This window comes from Ursus maritimus, unplaced genomic scaffold (assembly GCF_017311325.1).
Source record: "Ursus maritimus isolate PB19 unplaced genomic scaffold, ASM1731132v1 scaffold_7, whole genome shotgun sequence".
NCBI lineage: Eukaryota > Metazoa > Chordata > Mammalia > Carnivora > Ursidae > Ursus > Ursus maritimus.
In genome coordinates this window covers 23,740,019-23,762,542 of record NW_024426885.1, presented here as the reverse complement: position 1 = coordinate 23,762,542, position 22,524 = coordinate 23,740,019, and the positions used below count along the sequence as shown (strand labels likewise).

Sequence of the window (22,524 nt, the reverse complement as noted above, 5' to 3'; positions counted from 1 at the left end):
CTTTGGTACTGGACTTGTAGTTGGTGCTCACTATTTGTGTGTGAACAGTAGAACAAATAACTTAGTTTGGTGCTCTGCCCAGAAGGGACCCTGTCCTGTGACCCTGGGGATGAGAGGGAAGTGTTTGTTCCTTCTTAATCCAAATTCCTGCCGACTAAAAGGCCCCCTTCCACTCTTCTCACATGGCAGAGTTTGAGTGGTTTAGGATAGTTTGGTGTGCACTGCTTTCATGCTCAGTTTGCATTTCTTGTTCTTTGGCTTGCCTCCCACCTGAGTGGCCATGGGTATTGACTCAGGCCCTTGGCGAAGGACAGAGTGAGAGAATCTCCACAAACACCACTATTTGGGGATAACATTTGCTCCAACTTGTCATATTTTAAGCACAACCCAAAAACTGAAAAAAAAAAAAAAAGAGAGAAAGCAAAATTTTAAAAAGTCTAGACTTTTCTAAATAAACCAGTATACAAAGGTTACATTTGTATGAATTCATTTCTGAGGAAATAGAATGAATGTACCTTCAGAAACAGGAATTTCAGTGATGTAGTAAAATGAAGGGAATGTTACAGATTTTAGTTTGTAGGAACCGATCCATAGTTCCTGGGGTGGTGGCTTTTCATGGCCTTCAAATTCTTTCTTATTCTGTCTCCAGAGTCATCTCTTGTGACCTCTGCCCAACATTCCACTCCTACAGCATGTCCATTTGCCCCACTGTGCCTGGCATCATGTCACCCCTTTCTTCTCCCTGACTTCCAATTCCGCACATTCTTCAAGCCTACCCCTTATCTCCCCATCTCTATGAAACCCTCATGATCTACCATGTCTTTCTAAAGGTTCCTTTATATATCACCCCTTTAATACCTAGTAAAGGAATAGTATACTCTCAGGAGATAGGTAGTGGGGTCTGATAGGCAGTTCCAAAATCAAATGTCTAGGATAAAGGACTTGACCCATTCTCTCGGAACGCTCTGCAAATGTTGCAATGCACTTGGACTGTTTCATAGGATTAATAGGTCTTCTATGAGCAATACTTCTTTTTTAGGCTGTGTCATGTAACACCATCTTGTTTGGAAATATATGGCTGTTCGCTAGAGCTGTGCCAGGCTGTAGCCACACATATGTAGCAAACACATGGGCCAAGTGGTGGGCTGTCTGGCAACTCCCTGAATGCTCGCATATAGTAGGTATTCACTAAGTACTTGCCGAGGGATTATTGGTCATATTCCTAGTTGTTTCAGTTATATTTAGATAAAGCCTCATGAATTGTCACTGCGTTAGCAGAATCATGCCCCACTGACCAAAGCTCAGCTTCAAATTACTACTGCAAATGCGTAGCATGGTGTTGGCTATGCTTCACCGAGACCCTCCAGTTAAGTTCAGCCTCTTGGTATGCCTTTGCCTTGTCCTGAAACTATTTCATGTGACTGGTAGATTTGGTTCCAAACATTTATAGAACTTATAAAAATATGTAGAATTATACAATATTGGTTTTTTTCCTTCCTTTTTAAAAACTGTTTCTCTAGTAGGCATTGTTATCCTTATGATCCATTATAACGCTGTATCTTTTTATGTGTCTCAAATTTACATGGAAAATGCTCAGTCTACCACATGAGATGCTCTCTGATATTTTCTATCTCATTTCATTCTATTTGATAAAAAATTGGGGTTGTGGTCCACCAAATACATTTTATGACCCACTAATGGGTAATAGCCCATAGGCTGAAAAACACTGATCTAGTAGTCAGGGGTCCTTTCTGCTAGGAGGACCAGGAAGCTGAAGGGACAGTAGTGAATCCAAGCATTGTGACAAGGCCCAGTGTAGGCTGAACAACTTTTATCAGGTGTATTGGTAATGACTCTAGGGTTGCAGGAAACAGTAACTAACTTGAGCTAGCTTGATGAGAGAGAGAGACAGACTGGCAGAGAGAGAAAGAGAGAGAATGACAATAAATGAATTATTGGGATCCAAGAAAATAAGTACATTCAGATCTTAGAAGGGACTCTATTCCAGATCCCACAGAATGCTCTTTTTCTGTCTCTTATCTCTGGTCCTCTCTTCTTTCTGGCAGAGCAGCTAGAAGTGTCCAAGACAGATTGCTCCAAGTCTCAGGTACAGTTTCTCAAACCAATCCCAAAGTTTGGGAAACCGATATGTTTAACCCAGCTTGAATTGGGGGGGTATATCCCTTGTCGAATCAGCTGTAGACAAGGGATAGGGCCGTGATTTGGGAGGAAGGCTCCCAAAGTGCTCACAAGAGGGGCCATGTTCAGTTGAGCTAGCTGAGATCCCTCTTTTTGCTGCCCTAGCATTTTCACACGATGATCACATTTGTCAAGCAAATCACAGATGACTGTGTTTGACAGATCCGATATTGCTTTGAGGATAAAGGTTAAAAATAGTAGCATAATAATATAAAATGAACACTTTACTCACTTAATTGCCTAGAGATTAATTAAATGAATGAAATCTGCTTCACCATATTATGGAGCTATTTTCAACATTTATCCTATATACACTGATGTGATTCTTGTTCTGATTTGTATGTTTATTCATCTACTCAGATGACACTTAGAAAGTAAAGAGCAGGGGCGCCTCGGTGGCTCAGTTGAGTGGGGCTCAGAGCCCCGCATCGGGCTCCCTGCTTAGCGGGGGGCCTGCTTCTCCCTCTCCCTCTGCCTGCTGCTCCCCCTGCTTGTGCTTTCTCTCTCTCTCTGTCAAATGATTAAATAAAATCTTAAAAAAAGAAAAAAAAGAAAAGAAAAGAAAGTAAAGAGGAAGGCTCAATGCTAGGTTCTAGTGGAAAACATGATTTAATCAGCTCTAGAGCCTGACTTTCAGGATAGCACAATCAAAAAAGAGAAAAAATTCAGGCCCACAAATAACTGAAGATGCAGTAAGACAGACCATGTTTGAGTCCAGACTGCATCTCTTTCTCACCCTGTACCAATGGCTAGGTGACTTGACATCTCAAAATCTCCATTTCTTCCTCAACGGGGTGGGGGATGGGGATATCTATATCTATATCTCTATATCTGTATCTATATCCAGTCTCAAAAGTTTGTTTAAGGATTAAGTGAGATAACATTATAAATTGGCAGTACAATTCTTGGTCCATTAGGCACTCAATAAATATTAATTGTACTTAAGATAATGGGAGCACTCTCTCTCTTCAAAATGTTTTACATGTATTTAATTCATTTGGTCCTCATAAAAGTAACGAGAAGGGCGTTATTATTATCTCCCCGTTGTGCAGATGAGACAATTGAGGCACAGAAAGGTGAAGTAAATGGCCTAGGATCCACAGTATGTGGCAGAGCCGAGACTTCACCTCAGAGTCTGATTCCAAATTCCTGCTGTGACACATCAGCGGGAGCGGCTGATTCAGGTCGGTTGGTGGAGGCTGTGTTTCGAGCTCTAATGAGTGATTCTCAGCTCTGACTGCACATTTTTATCACCTGGGAACATCTAAAAGCTATTGATTCCTGAACTAGACTCCAGGCTAGTGGTTCTCAGAGTGTGATCTCTGACCATATTATGATATCATCTCTGTATTTCCCAAGAATCCAGATTCTTGGGCCCCACTCCAGACAAGTTTGATGGCTCCAGACCAATTAAAGCAGGATTCCTGGGGTAGGGCTTGTGCACTGGGATGGGTAGGGCCTGTGTAGAAGGGATGATACTGTTCTGCCAGGGTCAGGAGCTTTCATGGAAAGTAGGTATTGAGCTGGGCCTTTCACAGGTAATACACAGAGTAGAATGGAAGGAGCATTCCAGTGGAGGGGCGGCCTGAGCAAAGACATTAGGGGAAGAACGTGATGTGAATTGGAGAAATCTGTTGAGATAAGATTGTTTTTGTAAATGTAAAAGTATAGCTGATCAGTTCATAAAAGCATTTCTACTTTGGCCTTACCACTGTTTTACCCTTGCTACCCTCCTCATGCATCCCCAATGTCCAATTTTCTTCTTTCTGGTGGAGACTTTGCTCTGGGATTCACATCTGCGAAGAGAGAAACATGCACAGAAGTCTAGCCCCGCTGCTTCCCCTGGCAGCCGATGTGTTAGGAGAGGCTGGGCTGAATGAAGTGCCAAATTGGAGTCTAAGGCCACAGGATGCAAACTTGCTGTGTCTTTGGGTGGTTGGGGAGACTCAGTTTTCCGTGAAGGGGTTGGATGAGATCAGAGTGTTTCTAAGGTGGCTGCATTCAGCTCTAAGGCACTGTTGGGTCTGGGTGAACCGCGAAAGGTTCCTAGTAAGTCCCTGTTTGACCTACTTATATGTTAGGACTTGGAGACTGCCTTTGAGCAGATGGCGTAGGTGCCAAAAATACATTTGAAAGCTACTTGACCTTTGTCAGGTGTTTCCATCAGTACCACCTGTGAGTATATGGTCCTGGGTGCTGATGAGGGTTCCTTCCCTGGAGGTGTGCCTCTGGCTTGGCTCCTTATTTCCTTTGTTCCCCGTGTCCTTGGTCCAGGCTTCGAACTCAGAAGACCATCAGTTTTGGAGAATAACCATGACCCTTCCTCTCAGGTTTCACATGATCCTTGTGTGCTGATGTTGGACTTGTTAATTGTTAGAAAGTTAAATATCCTCAGGAGGAAACCACCTCACACATTATTCATGCCTCTGTAGATTTTTCCCCTTTTTAACATCCATTGAGCAATCCACATGGTAATCATTATCTGGGACACAGGCAGGAAAGTGAGCTCTCTTTTGGCCTGAAGAGAGGTTTGTCTTTGAGACCGAAACGTGATCTCTAGGCTTACAGAGGGCCTTACGAAGCTTGTCTGACTGAAGGAAAGTGCTGTAATCGTTCATTCATCAAATACGTACTGGTGGTCTACCATGTGCCAAGCACTGTGATGGAAAATGTCAAGGGCAGATCTAGCAGAAGCCCGTGAGGTCAAGGCTCGTGTCCCACAGACAGAACGAGGTGAGTGCAGTTCAGCGTGATGGTTTCTACCCTGGACAGGAGAACAGGCTGTTAAAGGGACCCCAGGTTTGTGATGTATAATCCGTCCGAAGAGGGGGAAAGGCGCTTATACCGAACCTCCCTAGTAGGGCCTTTTCAGATCCAGTGCCTGGAACATGCTGTATTCTTCAGAGCTGCACAAATGTAGAGCTGAGGTCTGAGGGCAGGCAGGAAAGCAGATTAGACTATCCCCCCCTTCCAGTGAGAAATAATAATAGCTAAACTGTGAAGAAAGATTTCTGTGTCAGGCACTGTTCTAAGTGTTTACTACTTAGCTCATTTAATCTCATAACTGTGTGAAGTCAGTGTTACAATCGTCCCATTTCACAGATGTACAACTAAAAGTCATTATTGGCACATATATGCAACATGTGGTGGGGAGTTTGCAGAAAAGGCCCTGATTATCATTACTTTCCTCTAGAGGAAGAATGGGAAGATCCACTGGAAAAGATTAGTTTTTCCCCAAATATGGGTGTTAAGTTTCAGGAAAACCCTGTGATAGGAGAATTAATCACTGAGGAATTTTTACATATTTATAGGGGTTTTCATAGATTCTTATCTGTTCTTGATACTGGTTTGTTCATTTAAATTTTGTTTTATAGTCACTTCATTAAAACCGGGAATACACATCACCAAATAAAGGCACTACTGATGACTTGTTTTATTTGGTATTAGTAGTAATCCACACTTAGTTTCTCTTTACTGTCTGATAATTTTAGACACTTACCGATAGTTTCCCTCCGTGTAACTTCAGTGGGATGCTTGCAAGTTCATTTTTACTTTGTTGCAGGCATTAAGCACAGGGAGCTTGATGTGTGCCCTGGTTGATTCTGCATTGGATACAGCTTCTGGCCTTCCAGCCCACCCTGGCCTCACGTGGGTCCTGGAAATGTGAAGGATCTTGTATGGCTGTGATGGAAGAGGTGTCAGGGGCGATGATTAAGCTTCTTGACCCACCCGAGCAGGCATGCCTCTCATCCCCTCCCCTACACTCATGGCAATTTCATGGTACCTCTTATATATGTCTTGGCTCATTCCATTCTCATAGACCTAAAGGAGACCTCGCATTTTCTTTTCTTCAACTGTATTTATCCTTCTCAGGCTTCTGCAAAGATCTCAACTTATTACTTCTCTATTATTGGCCCAACCTCCTTGTTCTGTTCCCAACATTTCCTTCTTAATGATTATCACCAATAGGTGGGACTCCCGGTTCATGTCATCTTGAATCAAAATTTTCTGAGACACTGTATTGAAAATGTACACAGGGTACATGTGTATTTCCTACAACGCTCCAATAAAGGACTTCATATGGGAGGAGAGGAGGCAATGGGGCAAGATGGTTCTCGTCCTTGATTCTGAGAGAGACAGCTGCATGCAAACCTCTCACCAGCCAGGAGAGGCAGTTTACTCCAGAGGTTAAGCTCCTGGCTTAAAGCCACCTGCCTGGTTGAGCCCAGGTTATGCTGCTTACTAAACTGTGTGCCTTTTGGCAAGTTGCTTAATCTCTCAAAGCCTAATTGCACCCTTTTAATATGGAAAATATGGAGAAAGAATGGTTCTGGACTCTTAGGATTGATATGAGGATTCAAGATCAGCATTTGCATTTAAAACAAGGCCTGACACACAGTACTAGGTCTGTCAATTGTTATTATCATGTGACTTTAAGCACCTTAATCTCTCTTATTATCCCCATTTTACCAAGGATGAGAATTCAATGAATGGTACCTTCCTTAAAGAGTCATTTTGAGGATTTATTAAGATAATGCATTTAAAAACCGAACAGGATGCCTGACATATGAATGGTCTCAATTCCCATTAGCATTTATCCTTATTACCATATGCTCTCTCCCCTAAATTCTCACAGGTTTATCCCTTACGATTTCTGCCTACTGTCAGAAAAATCACAAAATACCTTCATCTAGTGTTTCTTTGCTTGCTTTAGTTGTGTGCACTTTTCTAACATTGGGTTCTTAACAACCCTTTTTTGGTGCTTGAAGGTTAGGGACCTGATGATTGTCGGAGAGTTTCCTGATAAGGGGGTGTGGCCCTGAACAACAATAGTTCATGGGCAGCTCAGCCGTGTTAGGACTAACGGAGGAAGAGAAATCTGTGTGTGCTCATTTTTTTTTTTTAAAGATTTAATTTATTTATTCGACAGAGATAGAGACAGCCAGCGAGAGAGGGAACACAAGCAGGGGGAGTGGGAGAGGAAGAAGCAGGCTCATAGCGGAAGAGCCTGATGTGAGGCTCGATCCCAGATCGCCGGGATCACGCCCTGAGCAGAAGGCAGACGCTTAACCGCTGTGCCACCCAGGCACCCCTGTGTGTGCTCATTTTTGCTGCCTTGTGAGCAGGTGAGAAAGAGAGTCTGGGCGTCAATTAAGTGTGTCCATGTAAGGCACTAGTTCTCAACTGGGGGCAGTTTTGACCCCAGGGGATAGTAGGCAACGTCTAGAGACAGTTCTGGTCATCAGGCCTGCAGGGATGCTACAGCATCTAGTAAAGACCAGGGATTCTGCTAAATATCTTGCCATGTATAGGAAGGCCCCCATAGCAAAGAATTATCCAGGCCCAAATGGCAACAGTGTCAGTGTTGAGAATCCCGAGGCTAATGCCAGCCATACGGCTGAAAATAGGCAGTGGCCTTCCTCTTTGTGCTGGAAAAAGGCAGGAGTATTCTTGCCCACAACACCCAAGTCCCTCTGCTCCACCTCTGGTCCACTGAGCCACTTAATCTCCTCTCCTGTGGACCCAGAGACAGAATAACTCTGAAGTACAAATGTCTTATCCCTATCATTGAATCTGAAGGTAAACCTAATCTTGAGTTGTGTGTGGTAGTAAATATTAGAGAAAGATAATTAGGGTCTCTGTCCTTAAGAAACTCCCTGTCTGATAGGTTGTATATTAACAAGAATCATTTTCTTTGTAATTCATAGCTTAAGCAAATACAGAAACATACTCACACAGGTATGCTATGGGCTTACATGGATAAATGGGCTGTAATATTGGAATGGGACTAAGGAACAAATTTTATTAGCCAGGGCTCTCCAGAGAAACAGACCAGTAGAATATGGAAGAGACAATAGTATATGCAAACAGACCAATAGGAGGGTGGGGGAGGAGACTGGGAGAGGGAGAAATTTGTTAGAAGGAATTGGCTCATGTGATCACGGAGGCTGAGAAGGCCCAGAGTTTGCTATCTGCAAGTGGAGATTCACGGTTAGTGGTGTAGTGCCAGTATAAGTCCGAAGGCCCAAGAATTAGGAGCATCAATGCTATAAATTCCTATCTGAGTGTAGGAGAAGACCAACTTCCCAGCTAGAAAATATTAGGTCGAGTTAGTGAATTCTCCTTTACTTCTTCTTTTGTGCCATTCAGGACTCTAGTAGATTGAAGGAGGCCCACCCACATTGGAAGGGCAATCTGTTTTACTTGGTCTACTGATTCAGATGTTCATTTTTCCAGAAACTTCCTAGAAGACACATCCATAGTAATGTTTAACCAAATATCTGGGCACCTCATGGCCCCGTCAAGTTGACACACAGAATTAACCATCACACAAATGGATTCAGATTGAAGTACCTTCCGATGACTCTAGCTGCCAGCCTTCTCTCTCTCAGTGCATTTCTCTGTGTGAATCCCCCACCTCCACACTTTATGTTTCAATGTCACAGTTTGCATCTCTTTCCATATATCCATTAACAAATTAATTATACTTAATTTAATATTTTTGTCTTTTACCATTCGTACTGGACTTGTCAGTGACTTATCTACCACCATTACAACGTTAGAGTATTCTGAATTTAACTATATATTTATCTTTACCAGTGAGTTTTATACTTTTTTTCTTTTAAAGGTTTTATTTATTTATTTATTTATTTATTCGACAGAGATAGACACAGCCAGCGAGAGAGGGAACACCAGCAGGGGGAGTGGGAGAGGAAGAAGCAGGCTCCCAGCGGAGCAGGGTGCCCAATGCGGGGTTCGATCCCAGGACCCCGGGATCACGCCCTGGGCCGAAGGCAGACGCCTACAACTGAGCCACCCAGGCGCCCCGAGTGTTATACTTTTTAAAATATTTTTCTGTTACTAATTAATATCCTTTTTTTCCATTTCGAAGAACTTCCTTAGCATTTCTTGTAAGACTAATCTATGACCTCGTTTAGCTTTTGTTTGTCTAGAAAAATCTTTATCTCTCCATCAGTTCTGAAGCATGGTTTTGCTGGGTAGAGTATTCTCGGTTGATTAGCAGGGATTTTGTTTGTTTGTTTAGTACTTGCGTATATCATCCACACCCTTCTGGCCTGTTAAGTTGCTGCTGATAATCTTACTGCGATTCTGTTGTATGTAACAAGTGGTTTTTCTCTTGCTGTTTTTAAGATTTTCTACTTGTGTTTAACTTTTGATAATTTAATCATCATGTGTCTTATGTGGTTCTCTTTGGACTCATCTTTTTTGGAACTCTCTAGCGTTGCTGGGTCTGTTACCTTCCCCAAGTTAGGAAAGTTTTCAGCCATTATTTCTTCAAATAAGTTTTCTGTCCCTTTCTCTCTTCTTCTGGAATCCCTACGATGAGAACGTTAGTCCATTTGATGTTTTTCCATAAATCCCTTAAATTATTTTCACTCTTTTTTATTCTTTATTCTTTTTCACTCCTCTGGAGGAATTCCACTTCCATCTTAGAGTTCACTGATTCTTTTTCCCACTTGATCTAGTCTGTTATTGAAGCCCTCTACTGAATTTTTCAGTTCAGTTATTGTACTCTTCAGATCCAAGATTTCTGTTTGGTACTTTTTAATATTTCTATCTCTGTTGAAATTCTCGTTCTCATGCATTGTTCTTCTGACCTCAGTTAAGCATCTTTATGACCATTATTTTGAACTCTGTATCAGGTAGATTATTACCTCCATTTCTTTAAGATCAGTTCCTAGAGATTTATCTTGTTGTTTTGTTTGGAACATATTTTTTTGTGTTGTTTTGTTTGCTTGTTTGTTTTCCATATTCCTGGACTCTTTGTGTTGGTTTCTGAGAATTAAACAGCCATCTCTTCTAGTCTTGACAGAGTGATCTCTGTAGGAGAAGAACCTTGTAGACCAGCCTGACTGAGCTCTTAGCTGTCTCTCAACTCTGTGATTGGTGATTGTCATGGCATCCTTCTTTGTTCCTAGTGGCTTTTAGTAGTTATGAATGTCCCAAGACCTGTCAGTGAGGATTGCAGTCAGCATCTAGATACAGGCTAATGAGAAGCTGCATCCTCAGGTACAAGCTGGGAAAGTATGTAGTTAAACTTTCAGGGAGAAACTTTTTCCCCCGCTCCCTCAGTGTTGAGCTCAGGTGGGTAGCTGTGGGGGAGGGTGGTGCTCTTGTGCCCATTAATAACTGTTTCTTTGCTTGCTGAAGTCTTGCTAGTGCCTCATTGCAATGTCAATGCAAGGCCCATTGACTACTAATGCCAGGTGACCCAGGGGCCCATCCCTCAAGTGATAGCTGCAAGACCTGGGGTGCCAGATATGTGCATGACTTCTTCCATTCAGGGAGATACTGGTGACTTGATTTTATTATTGGAGCAGGCTGGTGAAAGAAGTGTCTGTCAGTTTCCCCAGTCCACGAGGAGGATTACAGATAGCCCCCAGATATCTGCTAAATTAGAAGCCAGGTCCTCAGGTGGTAGCTTTTAATGTATGCAGATAAACCCCTTTCAGGGAAAGACTGGGAGATGGGTGTTCTTAGCCTGCTGCCTCTGCACTGAACCTTGGGGAAGAAGATGAGTAAGAACTGCTTCTTTGTTTGCTACAGTCCTCTGGGACTCATGAGTGAAGCCCTGTTAGCTATCAGAGCCCGGTGATCTGGGAACACATCCCCTGGGCAGCAGCCCTAAAAGCTGAGGTGTGGTCATGTGCATGACTCCTTCCAGAGAGCTACAGGCAACTTGGAGTGGGCTTCAGAGAGAAGATGGGAAAGGTGTCAGTGGGCTTCCTCTGTCTCTGGGGAGGATCACAGGTAGCTCCTTGAAGCCTGCTAAATTAGAAGCCTAGCCCTTAGGCAGCAGCTTTTAAAGTATGCGGATAAACCACTTTCAGGGAAAGGTGGGGAGAAGGTGCACTGAGCCCTAGGGCAAGCACTGTAGAGATTGCCCGTGCGCCCGTGAAGAACTGCTTCTTTGTTTGCTATCCTCTAGTGGACACAAACCCCATTGGCTTTCAGAGCTAGGTTTTTTGGGGTCCTTTCCTGTGGTGCAAGCCTTAAAAGTTGTGGTGCTAGATGTGGAGACCAAACTCTTTGCTCCTGGGTAAGAAGCTGGGAGTTGGAAGTTCCGTCCTGGTTGTGCGGCACTATGCTGGACCAGGCGGGGGCAGGGCGGGGTTCATGGTGAGAGTGGGTCTCAGCCTTTTCTACCCATTTTGATGTGGGATGCCATTTGCCCCCCTGCTTCCTGTTTGCTATGCCTTTCTCCCCTCAGCCTAGGTGTCAGGTACTGAACTCTGCTCTAATATAGTAATGGCCTCAGGGCCAGTGAGAAGTGTAGAGATTTGTGGTGTGGAATATTGGGTTTTGAGTTCTTAGCTCTGTTTTTCATAGGTTTTTCTATGTTCTTGCTGTCTGGATATCAGCTGTTGATTCTCACTGTTTTAAATTCTACTTTTTCTTTCTGACTTGCCACTTCTTACCTACTGAAGACTGGAAAACCAGAAAGCCCATCTTAGAATGATATTTAAAATAAGAGTAAATAGACTGTGAGTAAGAGCTTGCTAAGAGAGTGGATTATGTGATCTTTCTAGTGCATGAATGTTTTAATGTCTGTGTTGCCTCTTTTAGCTCATTTTTTGGGTCATCCTCCAGCCTGGATATCTCACATGGGGGATGGCTGAGTGGGCTTTATGTGTGCAAGGTTGAAGACCCACAAGAATTAGTTTGTAAGGATTCTCAGCCTGTCTTCTTTTGGCTATTGGCCGTAGACCTTTAAGCTTTCCCATCCTGATCCCTAGGAGAATTTTGTTCTTGTCAGACCAGATTTTAAATGTTTGTCACCAGGCATTCATTGTTTCTGGGGCAGGAGGAAGGAAAGGCACACAGCGTCAAACTTGGGAGGGCAACTGTGCCCTGAAGCAAACAGCCAGAGTGGAAGCAAAACCACCCTCCCGAGAGGACAGGACAGGGTGGGGGATAGCACAGTCCCACTCCCAGTGGAGGACAGAGGGGGACAAAGTGCTGGAAGGAATCAGGTGTGGCAAGACATGGGAGGGCCCGGGGGGTGGGAGTTGTGGGAAGGAAGATGGTGGGGAAGAGAGAACGTCTTAGGTGCCAGGTGGTGGAGCAGAGGCAAGGACACAGGTTTGGACCTATATTACTATGAACACTGTCCTGTCCTCTTTCATGGCTTGTTTGTTTTGTTTTGTTTTGTTTTGTTTTTGAGAGTCACCAACTCCCCAATACCATTCCAGGACTCCTGAGTTGTGACCATTACAGGTGACAGCTGTATCTGCCAGGCTCACCAGTGGCCACACTCTGTGGGTCCCCTCTGGAGAAAGTGGCTTTCTGAGTACTAGTCATCCCTGAATGCTTTCCCACTTTTGCCATCTACCGTGCATGTGGTCACTGAGCTTCTGTGTCTCCTTCCTTCCTCAGGTCGGTGGCCGGATTGGATAAGGAGGCAGACCTGGTGCACATGGAGGTGCGGACCGCCGACGGATGTGAGTGCTGAGGCCGTGGTGAGGCCAGGGGAGATCTGCCAGCAGGTCCCTCTCCTCCCCCAATTTGCATTTTAATGGCTTGAGAAGATGAAAAGCCCTGAGCTCCATTACTGCCAGACCATCCTATTTCCCAGAGTAGGGGGAGAGGCCTCTGGTCCCCAGGGAGACATTTCATTGAAATAAACCCTCAGGAATAAATTTTTCTGGGGATGTGAGTTAATGTGATGAATTTTGAGGCTCCTGTTAGTAATTTCCTGGCATCTTCAGTGTAATTCGGATAGGGGTGTCCATAGCTCATCACGGTGCTTTGCATTCACAGAGCGAATTACAGGGACTGCCAGCTTTAAAAATGAACCCTTCATACAGTCAAGCTTACCAAAAAAAGTCACTGGGCAGTTTTTTCCAAACTGTTTATTCATTCATTCCACAAATATGTAAGGATGGACTACTATGTGCCCGGCATTGTTCTAGGGCCTGGAGATACAGTAGCGAGCAAACCTATATTGTCGCTACATAGAAGCAGTAAAATCCCAGGATCTTGAACACGTGACCCCTCTGTACATTGTGCACCTGCGTACATCTTTCACTGAAATTGACCAATAACATATCATTTTGCACTGCTTTAAGCATTTTGCTCTTCCCAGAGTTGATCATATTATTATAAGGCTCTTTCCTACCCAGGAGAAATCAGCCTAAAATCAACTTAAAAATATATGTGACATGTGAAAATATATGATCTATATGAAATAGATAAAAATATAATTAGCATAGGTGAACAATAGAGCCACATACTCTATGGAAATAGTAGTGATGGAGGAATGCAGCAGAACAGGCACCTGCTTGGGAGTTGGGGTCTTGGGTTCTGCCACCCACTAGTCATGCGGCCTGGGGAAGCTCCCTCTAATCTCTGTGCTAAATCCCTCCATAGTCAGAGAATACTCGTCCTTGCCCTGCTCACCTCAGAGAGTTATAGGCTGACCAAGTGGACAAGGATGTTATAGAAATTATAAAACATACAAACGTAAGGAGGAGTGGTTTTGACCTGGCTGTGTGTGTTGGGGTATCATTCAGAATACGTTAAGTAAAACTAGATGAGAAACAAACTGAGGGCTTCAGAGGGGCGGGGGTGGGGGAATGGGATAGACTGGTGATGGGTAGTAAGGAGGGCACGTATTGCATGGTGTACTGGGTGTTATACGCAACTAATGAATCATCGAGCTTTACATCGGAAACCGGGGATGTACTGTATGGTGACTAACATAATATAATAAAAAAAAAATTAAAAAAAAAAAAAAGATGGGCTTTGTCCATGAGAAATCTGCTGTTTTTGAGATCAAACACAGGTACCTGCCAGAAACATGCATTTTGGGGAATATTTCATTTGCTTTGTTTTTATTTAAAAAGACTTTGAAGATAGCCACATTTGTTACTATATGTCTGACATTCTGCAGAGTACTTGATTTTCGTCTTTCTTTTTCTACGTGTGTGTGTGTGTGTGTGTGTGTGTGTATGTGTATGTGTGTGTTTTAATTGGTTTTATTTGGCCCTTGAATAAATGTTAAGTTCGTGAAGCAGGCAAGGATGAGGGATGGTCCACACTCTCAAAAAAAAAAAAAAAAAAAAAAAAAAGTTTTTTTTTTTTTTTTAACAGAAGAGCTATTTAAGATTTAAGAAAATAGGGGTACCTGGATGGGTCAGTTGATTAAGTGTCTGACTCTTGGTTTTGGTTCAGGCCTTGATCTCAGGGTCATGAGATTAAGCCCTTCATCGGGCTCTACATTCAGCACAGAGTCTGCTTGAGATTCTCTCTCTTCTTCTCCCTCTGCCCCTTCCACACATGCTCACTCTCTCTCTCTCAAATAAATAAATAAATCTTTAAAAAATGAAAGACTTAGGAAAATAATACCATGTATCCAAATTCACTGATCATAAGGGTTGTAAAGCTTGGATCCAAAATTATATTATCTGACTCTAGCTGCTGAGAAAGTGACTGGGGCGGGGGGGGAGTGAGATGTAGGGGTATGAAGGAGCAAGCCTGGGCAGCAGTAGGAGAGCAGAGAGTAGCTCTCAGATGACCCATAAGCCAGTTTTTGGTAAGATTCCTGCCTTGGCATTGCTTCCCAGGTCAACTTTTTTATGCCTTATATGTGATCTATGCTGGCTGTAGTATTTTAGAGTTGGTAAAACTTTATGGGATTGTCTGACCTCCTACCTAGTGTAGGAATCCCTTCCCTGAAAACTTCTAACAGTGTGTCCTCAGGTTCCCTGATTTCAGGCTTAATTAGACACATCCTTTCTACTGCCGGACAGCTCCCATGTGTTGTTTTATTAAGCTAATTTCTTACATTAAGCTTAAACGTATTTTCTGAAAGTTTAAGACTTCTGATCCAAATTTGGATAAAGCCTGTGGTGCAGGACGGCTGCAAAATTTTATGAGATTGAAAATGTAAAACACATAGTATAGTTTCTGGCCTATTGTCAAGAATCAAAGAAAGTAGACAGAACTATCGCAGGGATAAATGTCATGTACCACACTTAAGTTGAAGTATAGTATAGATTAGTTATGTTCCATTTTCTAGGTTTTTAAAAATCAGTTTTTCAATAGTTAATCTTCTCTCAACTTAGTGAATTGGCTCTAACCCATGTTTATGTAGAAGATGCCTATAACAAGACTGCATTAACCTGGAGGTACTGTATTTTCCATATCCTAATGAAATGCATGACGCCTTTCTTTTGTGCTGTGTGGTGGGAGCTTTCTTACTTATAAACTCACACATCACACACGTCTTTAATCATTACAAAAAGGCATGGCATGTATTTTATTTCTTTTTTTTTTCTGGTGTGGTAGTCTAAACTAATATTTGTCCAAATTCATGCAGCTAGCTAGTGACAGAATAAAAACTAAAGCACACAACTCTTAATACACTAGAAATAGAAGGGAACCTCGAACAAAAGATGTCTACGAAAGACCTACAATTAACATCATATTTAATGATGAGATACTGAATGCTCTCCATGTAAGAGGAGGAAGAAAGAAGGGATGTTTACTTAGTCTTACCACACACATGCCAAAAGTCCTAGCCTGTGCAATAAAGGAAGAAAAATGAAATGCAAATGTACTTCATACAGATTGCAGAGGAAAAATTAAAACTATTATTATCTTCATTGACATAATTGTCTATGTAGAATACCCCAAGAAATCTACAAAAATAAAAAACTCCTAGAACTAATAAGTAGGTTGAGCAAAGTTATAGGAGACAACAAATTCAGTGGAGAAAACATGTAGTTTTTGACAAAGGGTATTGAAAAAAATTGGGCAGCCATATGGGGGAAAAAAGTCAACTTCAACTTGTGATTCACAACTTACATATATTTAATTCAAAATGGTATTTCTAAATGTAAAATATGAAATTGTAAAACATATAGGAAAAAACATAGAAGAAAATCTCCTCAACCGTGGGTTGGCATCAAGAGCAAAATTGACAAAATAAAGAATTGGTAAATGGGCTTTATCAAAATTTAAAAACAAAAACAAAAACATTTGCTCTGCTGAAGACACAATGAAGACACTAGGAGAAAATATTTTGAGATTACATATTTAACAAGGGACTTGTGGTCAGAACATATAAGGGACTTTCAAAACATAGCAATAACAACCTGATTTTTAAAAAATAGGCAAAAGTTTGAACAGACCACTTACCAAAGAAGATCTAAGAATGACAGATAAGCACATGAAATGATGCTCAACATCATTAGACATTAGGGAAGTGCAAATTCAAACCATAATGAGATGTCATTACATACCAATTGGAAATGCTAAAATAACAAAACTGGTAATACCAAATGCTGGCAAGGATGGAAAGCTGTTGGAACTCTCATGTATTCCTGGTGGGGATACAAAGTAGTACAGTCACTCTGGAAAAACATTTTGGCAATTTCTATAAAGTTACACACACCTTATGATTCAGCATCCTCACTCCTGCATTTTTACCCTGGAGAAATGTTATAATCACACAAAAACCTGTATACAAATGTCTGTAGCAGTGGTAATAATCACCCAAAACTGGAAACAACCTAAATAAACATCCTTAAATGTCCTTGAATGGATGGATGGATAAGCAAGCTGTAAAAGAACATAGATGAATTTCAGAGGCATTATACTGAGCGAAATATGCCAGTCTCCAAAGGTTACATACTATAGGATTCCATTTATATGATCATATGGAAAAGGCAAAACTATAGCGATGGAGAAATAGATCAGTGGTTTCCAGGGTAGGGGGAAGTATTTCCCAAGAAAGCAGCATAAGGGAATTTTTCAGAGTGGTATAAATATTTGGCAACCTGACTGTGGTGGTCACATAAATCCATATATCTGTTAAAACTTTAGAACTGTATGGCCTCCAAAATTACTGTGTATAAATTGAAAGAAGTTTATATTAAAAAATAATACTAAAATAAATATTTAAGGAAAAAGGAAGGGCACCTGGCTGGCTTAGTTGGAAGAGCATGCCACCCTTGATCTCAGGGTCATGAGTTCGAGCCCCACATTGGATATCGAGGTTACTTAAATAAATATTTAAAAATAATACTAAAATAACCTATAGTGAGGAAAAATTGGAACACACAGTTCTTGGCTTCTAGTTCTATGAAACTTCCTACCTTTTCTGATTAATGAATTAATTAGTTTCTTGATCCACTAATTTCTCCTTTTATTCAACCAGTGTTTATTTAGAATCTGCATATTCTGGTCACTGAGGGGACAAAAAAGCGAATGTGATATTATCTTCACCTCAGAGTGTTTGTAGACTAGCTGTGGAAACATAAGGATTTGAGTAATTCTAGCACAAGCTGACAGGAACATTCATAGAGTTGGATATATGTTGAGTTACAAATGGGAGTATGGCTAATGGTCTAAGAAAGTTGGAGGCAACTTCTCAGAAAGACAAAGTTTTTGTTTGATCTGGCACTTCAGGGATTAGTAGGAATTTATCAGAACATTCTGGATAGAGAAGACAGCCTCACATGGCCCAGAGCTCACCCCTGAGGAGTGGTGTGTGCAAGGCTGTGGATTATGGTGCGTGGCTGTCAGAGATGGAGGGAGAAAAAGCCAGTAAAGGTATGCTGGGGACATCCTATGAAGGAATGGGTGGGTAGCTTCCTGAGTCATGATCCACATTAAGACACCAAGCATCAAAGGCCATTTTTACCTTTATAATGAAAAAGCTTTCATGTTACCATTGTAATTTCCTAGCTGTGACCTTGGATATACTAGACAGTCCCCCCTGGTTTTTTCAAGTTCCTTTCTCTCTGCCTCTTCTTTTTGTATGTTTAATGTTCAAGCCATAGCCACTGACACATGAAAAGCAGGCACCCATTTCAGCTTATTCAGACTGCAGCTCTGAGACATTTCTCCTGACACTGCTATGCCCACATCTCTGGAGCACGAGGTGGCTTTGCTATGTTTTGTTAGTCCCCCATCCTGCCTAACTTGGCTCCTAACTCTGAAATGATGCTGGGAGATAGAGAAGGGGGCTGGCTTGTGTCTGACCAACTTGACCGGGTTAGGGGAAAAGAACAGAGAATCTGCAATGAGACCAGGTGGCATCCTCACCCTGCTTCTCAGGGATGGTACATTGGTCAGAGAGGCTTCTTAATCTCTCCCAGCTCTGTGTCCAGGTCCTTTCTTGTCCTGTGACACTGTGCTTGCTGAGATAGCCTGTGCTTTCTACCTGCCAAGAGAGGCAGGTGGGCTTGGGCAGAGTGCTGGAATGAGCACAGTCTCCATGCCCTGGCAAAGGATTGGACGGTCCTGGACCATGGGTGGGGGTTGGGGGGAGGCACCAGAAACAGGGTCATCCCTCCAGCTTTGTCTCCATGGGAGCCATGTTTGCAATGTATGTTTATCCTTTGAAGAGCAGGGAGAAATGGTCTTTCAGATATTTGTAGGCAGGCAGGCTGGGAGAATGGAAACCTAGATCTTAATTTCAGTTTTTCCACTGAGAGGTTATGTTTCCAGGAAGCAACTAAAATTCTTGAGGTTTCTGTTCCTTCATTGTAAAATTAAACAGAATTAATAATTTATTCACTTTTTTTTCTAATTCGTTTATAGGATTTTTACTGGCCATCTACTGGGTGCTAGTCATGAAATGGATTTCTGGAGATATAAAGAGGGAATAAGGCATGGTCTCTGTCCCCAAGTCTGTACTCTAAAAGGGAATAAGCAGATGGATGTCCCAGCAGTTCCTGGATAGCTGATAGCCTTGTAATAGTTACACACAGGACATACTAGGAGCTCACAGGAGAGGTTACTTCTTTATATTTGGTATATTTGAAGTCAGATGAAACTTAGATTTTTCTAGCCCTTTTGTTTTGTGATTCATATGTTTAAAAGGAAAGTGATTCTCTGAAAATCTTAAATCAAAAGAACTAGTAGATGTTAGATAATTGCTATTTTTCCTTTCTCTGACTTTCCTTTGTTATTCTCCTTTTTTTTTTTTCCAATGTTGGAGAGCCTGTTCCTTAATCAGCCCCTTTCAGACCATTTACCTTGTATTCTGGATTTGCCAATTGCTATTTAGCAAATTACCCTCAAAGGTGCCTTGAGCAGTAAAATTCCATTCTCTGTTTCCTCCTGCAGTACAGTTCCTGTGGTCATGTCTCTCAGCTTCTAACATTCATGATCCTCTTTTGGTTTAGATGGTCTGCTCTGGGGAGTCTGTATATTGCTAAGCACACTCCGGACATGATTCCAGGTGGCCCTGGCCCATTGAGAAACACTGTTTGGGGAATCCCTGAACTCAGTTGGTGCTGGGATTACAGCACAGCACAGTTCCATCCTCATAAGCATGAAGAAAGAGCCTTGATGTTGGAGTCTGGAATGACCCTGTTGTGGAAAATGCATGGGTTCAGAGGGCTGGAAGTGAGAACATACAAGTAGGGCAAACATGTCTTTCTTTTCCCTTTTGTATCTCAAGACAAAATCACAATAAATCATAACTCATAAGTGCTTTCCAGGTCAAGATAACTTTCATGTGTCTAAAACCATGTTACTTGTTGGGGTGAGAGGGAGTGATTCAGAAGTAGTAGTAGAAATGGTTTGAAACCTGTAAGAATGTTCAGAGAATAGAAACAAGATAATGCTATGAAACAACAATTAAATGTTACTCTGTGTAGTTCCCAGAGCAAGACAGGGATATGGGCATTCATACGCGTAGCAATGTAGAAATGTGTGTTTCCTGTTTATTCATCATCTCACATTCAGTCCACTGAAATGGAGCACTTCCCCATGTGTAGAAGACAGTGGTTCTCAAGCCTAGCATTAATTATAATCACCTGGAGAACTTAAACACACACGCACACGTGCGCGCGCGCGCGCACACACACACACACACACACACAGGGAAGGTCCTGGGCATTGGCCCTTTATAAAATTGTCCTAGTGATTCTAAAATACAAGTAGGACTGAAACCCCTGCACTACATCTAAGCTTCCCCAAATGTAACATGCATATATGAACCGTCTGGAGAGCTCATTAAAACACACATTCCATATTCTGACAAGCTCCCAGGTGATGCTGCTGGTCTGTGGGCCCTACTCTGCTCAGCACTGCCCTGTGCTAAGCTGTGGGGGACATACTGATGAATAGGACACAACTGGGACTGAGAAGCACACAGGCGAGGGGGGAGGCAGATAGATACACAGATTGCTATTGTGATTTAATGTGCTGAAAGCTACCGATTGTCTGACTTAAGTCTCCTGAAGAAAGTGCTAAGGGAACCAAAAAGAAGGGTACCCCAACTGCTCACAGAAGAGGCTGTGGTTAAGCTTCATCTTGGGAGATGAGTTGGATTTTCCCAGGAGGATTGTAGAAGGGGGGACGGGGACCTGTGCTGTCCAGTGTGGCAGCCACATCATCACATGGGGTTGCTGAGCACTGGAAACGTGCTGTCCAGATTGAGATGTGGTGTGTGTGTGCGAAACACACCAGGTTTCAAAGATGTACTATGAATTCAAGGATGGAAAATAACCCATTAATAATTTTTATATTGATTATATGATGAAATCATAATATTTTGGCTATTTGGGGTTAAATAAACTGTTACAATTAATTTCACCTTTCTATTGACTTTGTAGTAAAGGTTATTTGCGACTCACGTTGCATGTGCGTTGGACAGCCCTGCTCTAGACTGGAGGGACTGCAGGTGCGACAGGACAGAGGAAGGCTGTCCTGTACCGTGTGTGACATTGACCATCCTCTTTCTCAGCCTGGCTCCCACATGCCAGAGAAAACCCAATGTAAACTAGTCCTTATTCTTGTTTTGATGTAGGAATCTCCACTCCAGCCCAGTCCTGGCCCTTTTTTGGGGGAGTCAGACTTCCAGATTAAGCTGAAACCATTAAATTCTCTCTTGCCCTGGCAGGGCTTAACAAGCCAACGCCAGCCAGTTTGGTTAACAGCAATGTGAAATGAAACCTGGTTCTGCCATGCAATTCGGGATTCAAATGACTTTTTCTCCCATTGTCTTCTGGAAATCCTTTTTCTCAGAATGTCCCATACATACACACACCCTGCGTCCTCCATCCAAAAGACAATTGGGTGTCACTAGAAAGAGCATCCCCTTCGTGCCGTAAGAGTTGAGCTGGAGAATTAACTGGTCATTTAGAAGCTATTTGACCTTGGAACTTTCTTTTGTTTTTTAATGTTTTTTTATTGTATTATGTTAGTCACCATACAGTACATCCCTGGTTTCTGATGTAAAGTTCCATGATTCATTAGTTGCGTATAACACCCAGTGCACCATGCAATACGTGCCCTCCTTACTACCCATCACCGGTCTATCCCATTCCCCCACCCACCCTCCCCTATGAAGCCCTCTTAAGCTTTCTGTGATCCTTTGTCTTCCAGTGCTTTGTATATTTGAAAAAAAATCCTAACAAATACAAGTATTTTTATTAGACATTAGTTTTTTTTCATCAATGGGCTAACAAAGGTGTTATTGTAAAGTAAAATTTACAGTGAGGCAGAACTCAGTTCAGTGAACAGAAGAGCAAAAATTAAGAGTGCCCCAAGGGGTGCCTGGGTGGCTTAGTTGGTTAAGTGTCCAACTCTTGATTTAGGCTCAGGTCATGATCTCAGGGTTGTGAGATCAAGCGCCATGTCAGGTCTGCCCTCAGTGTGGAGTCAGCTAGAGATTCTGTCTACCTTTGGCCCTCCCCCTGCTTGTGCTCTATAAATAAATAATTAATTAATAAGTAAGTAAAATCTTAAAAAAAAATGAGTACCCCAGAATGACAAGGGCTACTGTGTGAAGTAATGAGTTTCTCTTCATTAGAAATTCTCAAGCATGAATCATTTGGACATATCATAGGGACACTATAATAAGTGAACCTGGATATAGGGAGAAAGTTTTTGACACCTAGGCACCCTGGAAATTTCTAGAATCAAAACTTGTAACACATATGCCACTCTTTCTTGTCCTGGTGCCGTCATCACTTGTCATTAATCAATCACTGCACTTTCTCACTGAGCCAAGATAAAACCTGGTATTTCTTAACAGACTCCAGGGAGTCGTAAGTAATCAAATGGGCTTGGCACACAAGGCAAAACTATTAACTCTGCAGCCTAAACTTCAGGTTCTAGACACACAGAATATTGGCTCTTAAAGAGCCTTGGATTATTGACTAGTTCAGTAATTTTAAACTATGTGACTCTAAGCTCTAGCAGTGTTCTAAGAACTCAGAGGCCAAGATGGGGATGAGGTGTGGGGTTAAGTCAGTGGGATTGCAGAACTCTTGACTTCTATTCAACTAGAGCTGGTACACTAAAATATACTTCCTATATGGAGAATATAGGACTGTCTTT

At 42.2% G+C, this 22,524-nt stretch overlaps 1 protein-coding gene across 1 annotated transcript in view; it reads left to right on the top strand.

Moving 5' to 3' along the window:
* Nucleotides 1–22,524, top strand: part of SORCS3 (sortilin related VPS10 domain containing receptor 3) — a 567,608-nt gene that overhangs the window by 398,534 nt on the left and 146,550 nt on the right. Inside the window, exon 6 of the mRNA XM_008686652.2 lies at nucleotides 12,598–12,662. Coding sequence (XP_008684874.2) covers nucleotides 12,598–12,662 — 65 coding nt within the window. The remainder of the gene's footprint in view (nucleotides 1–12,597; nucleotides 12,663–22,524) is intronic.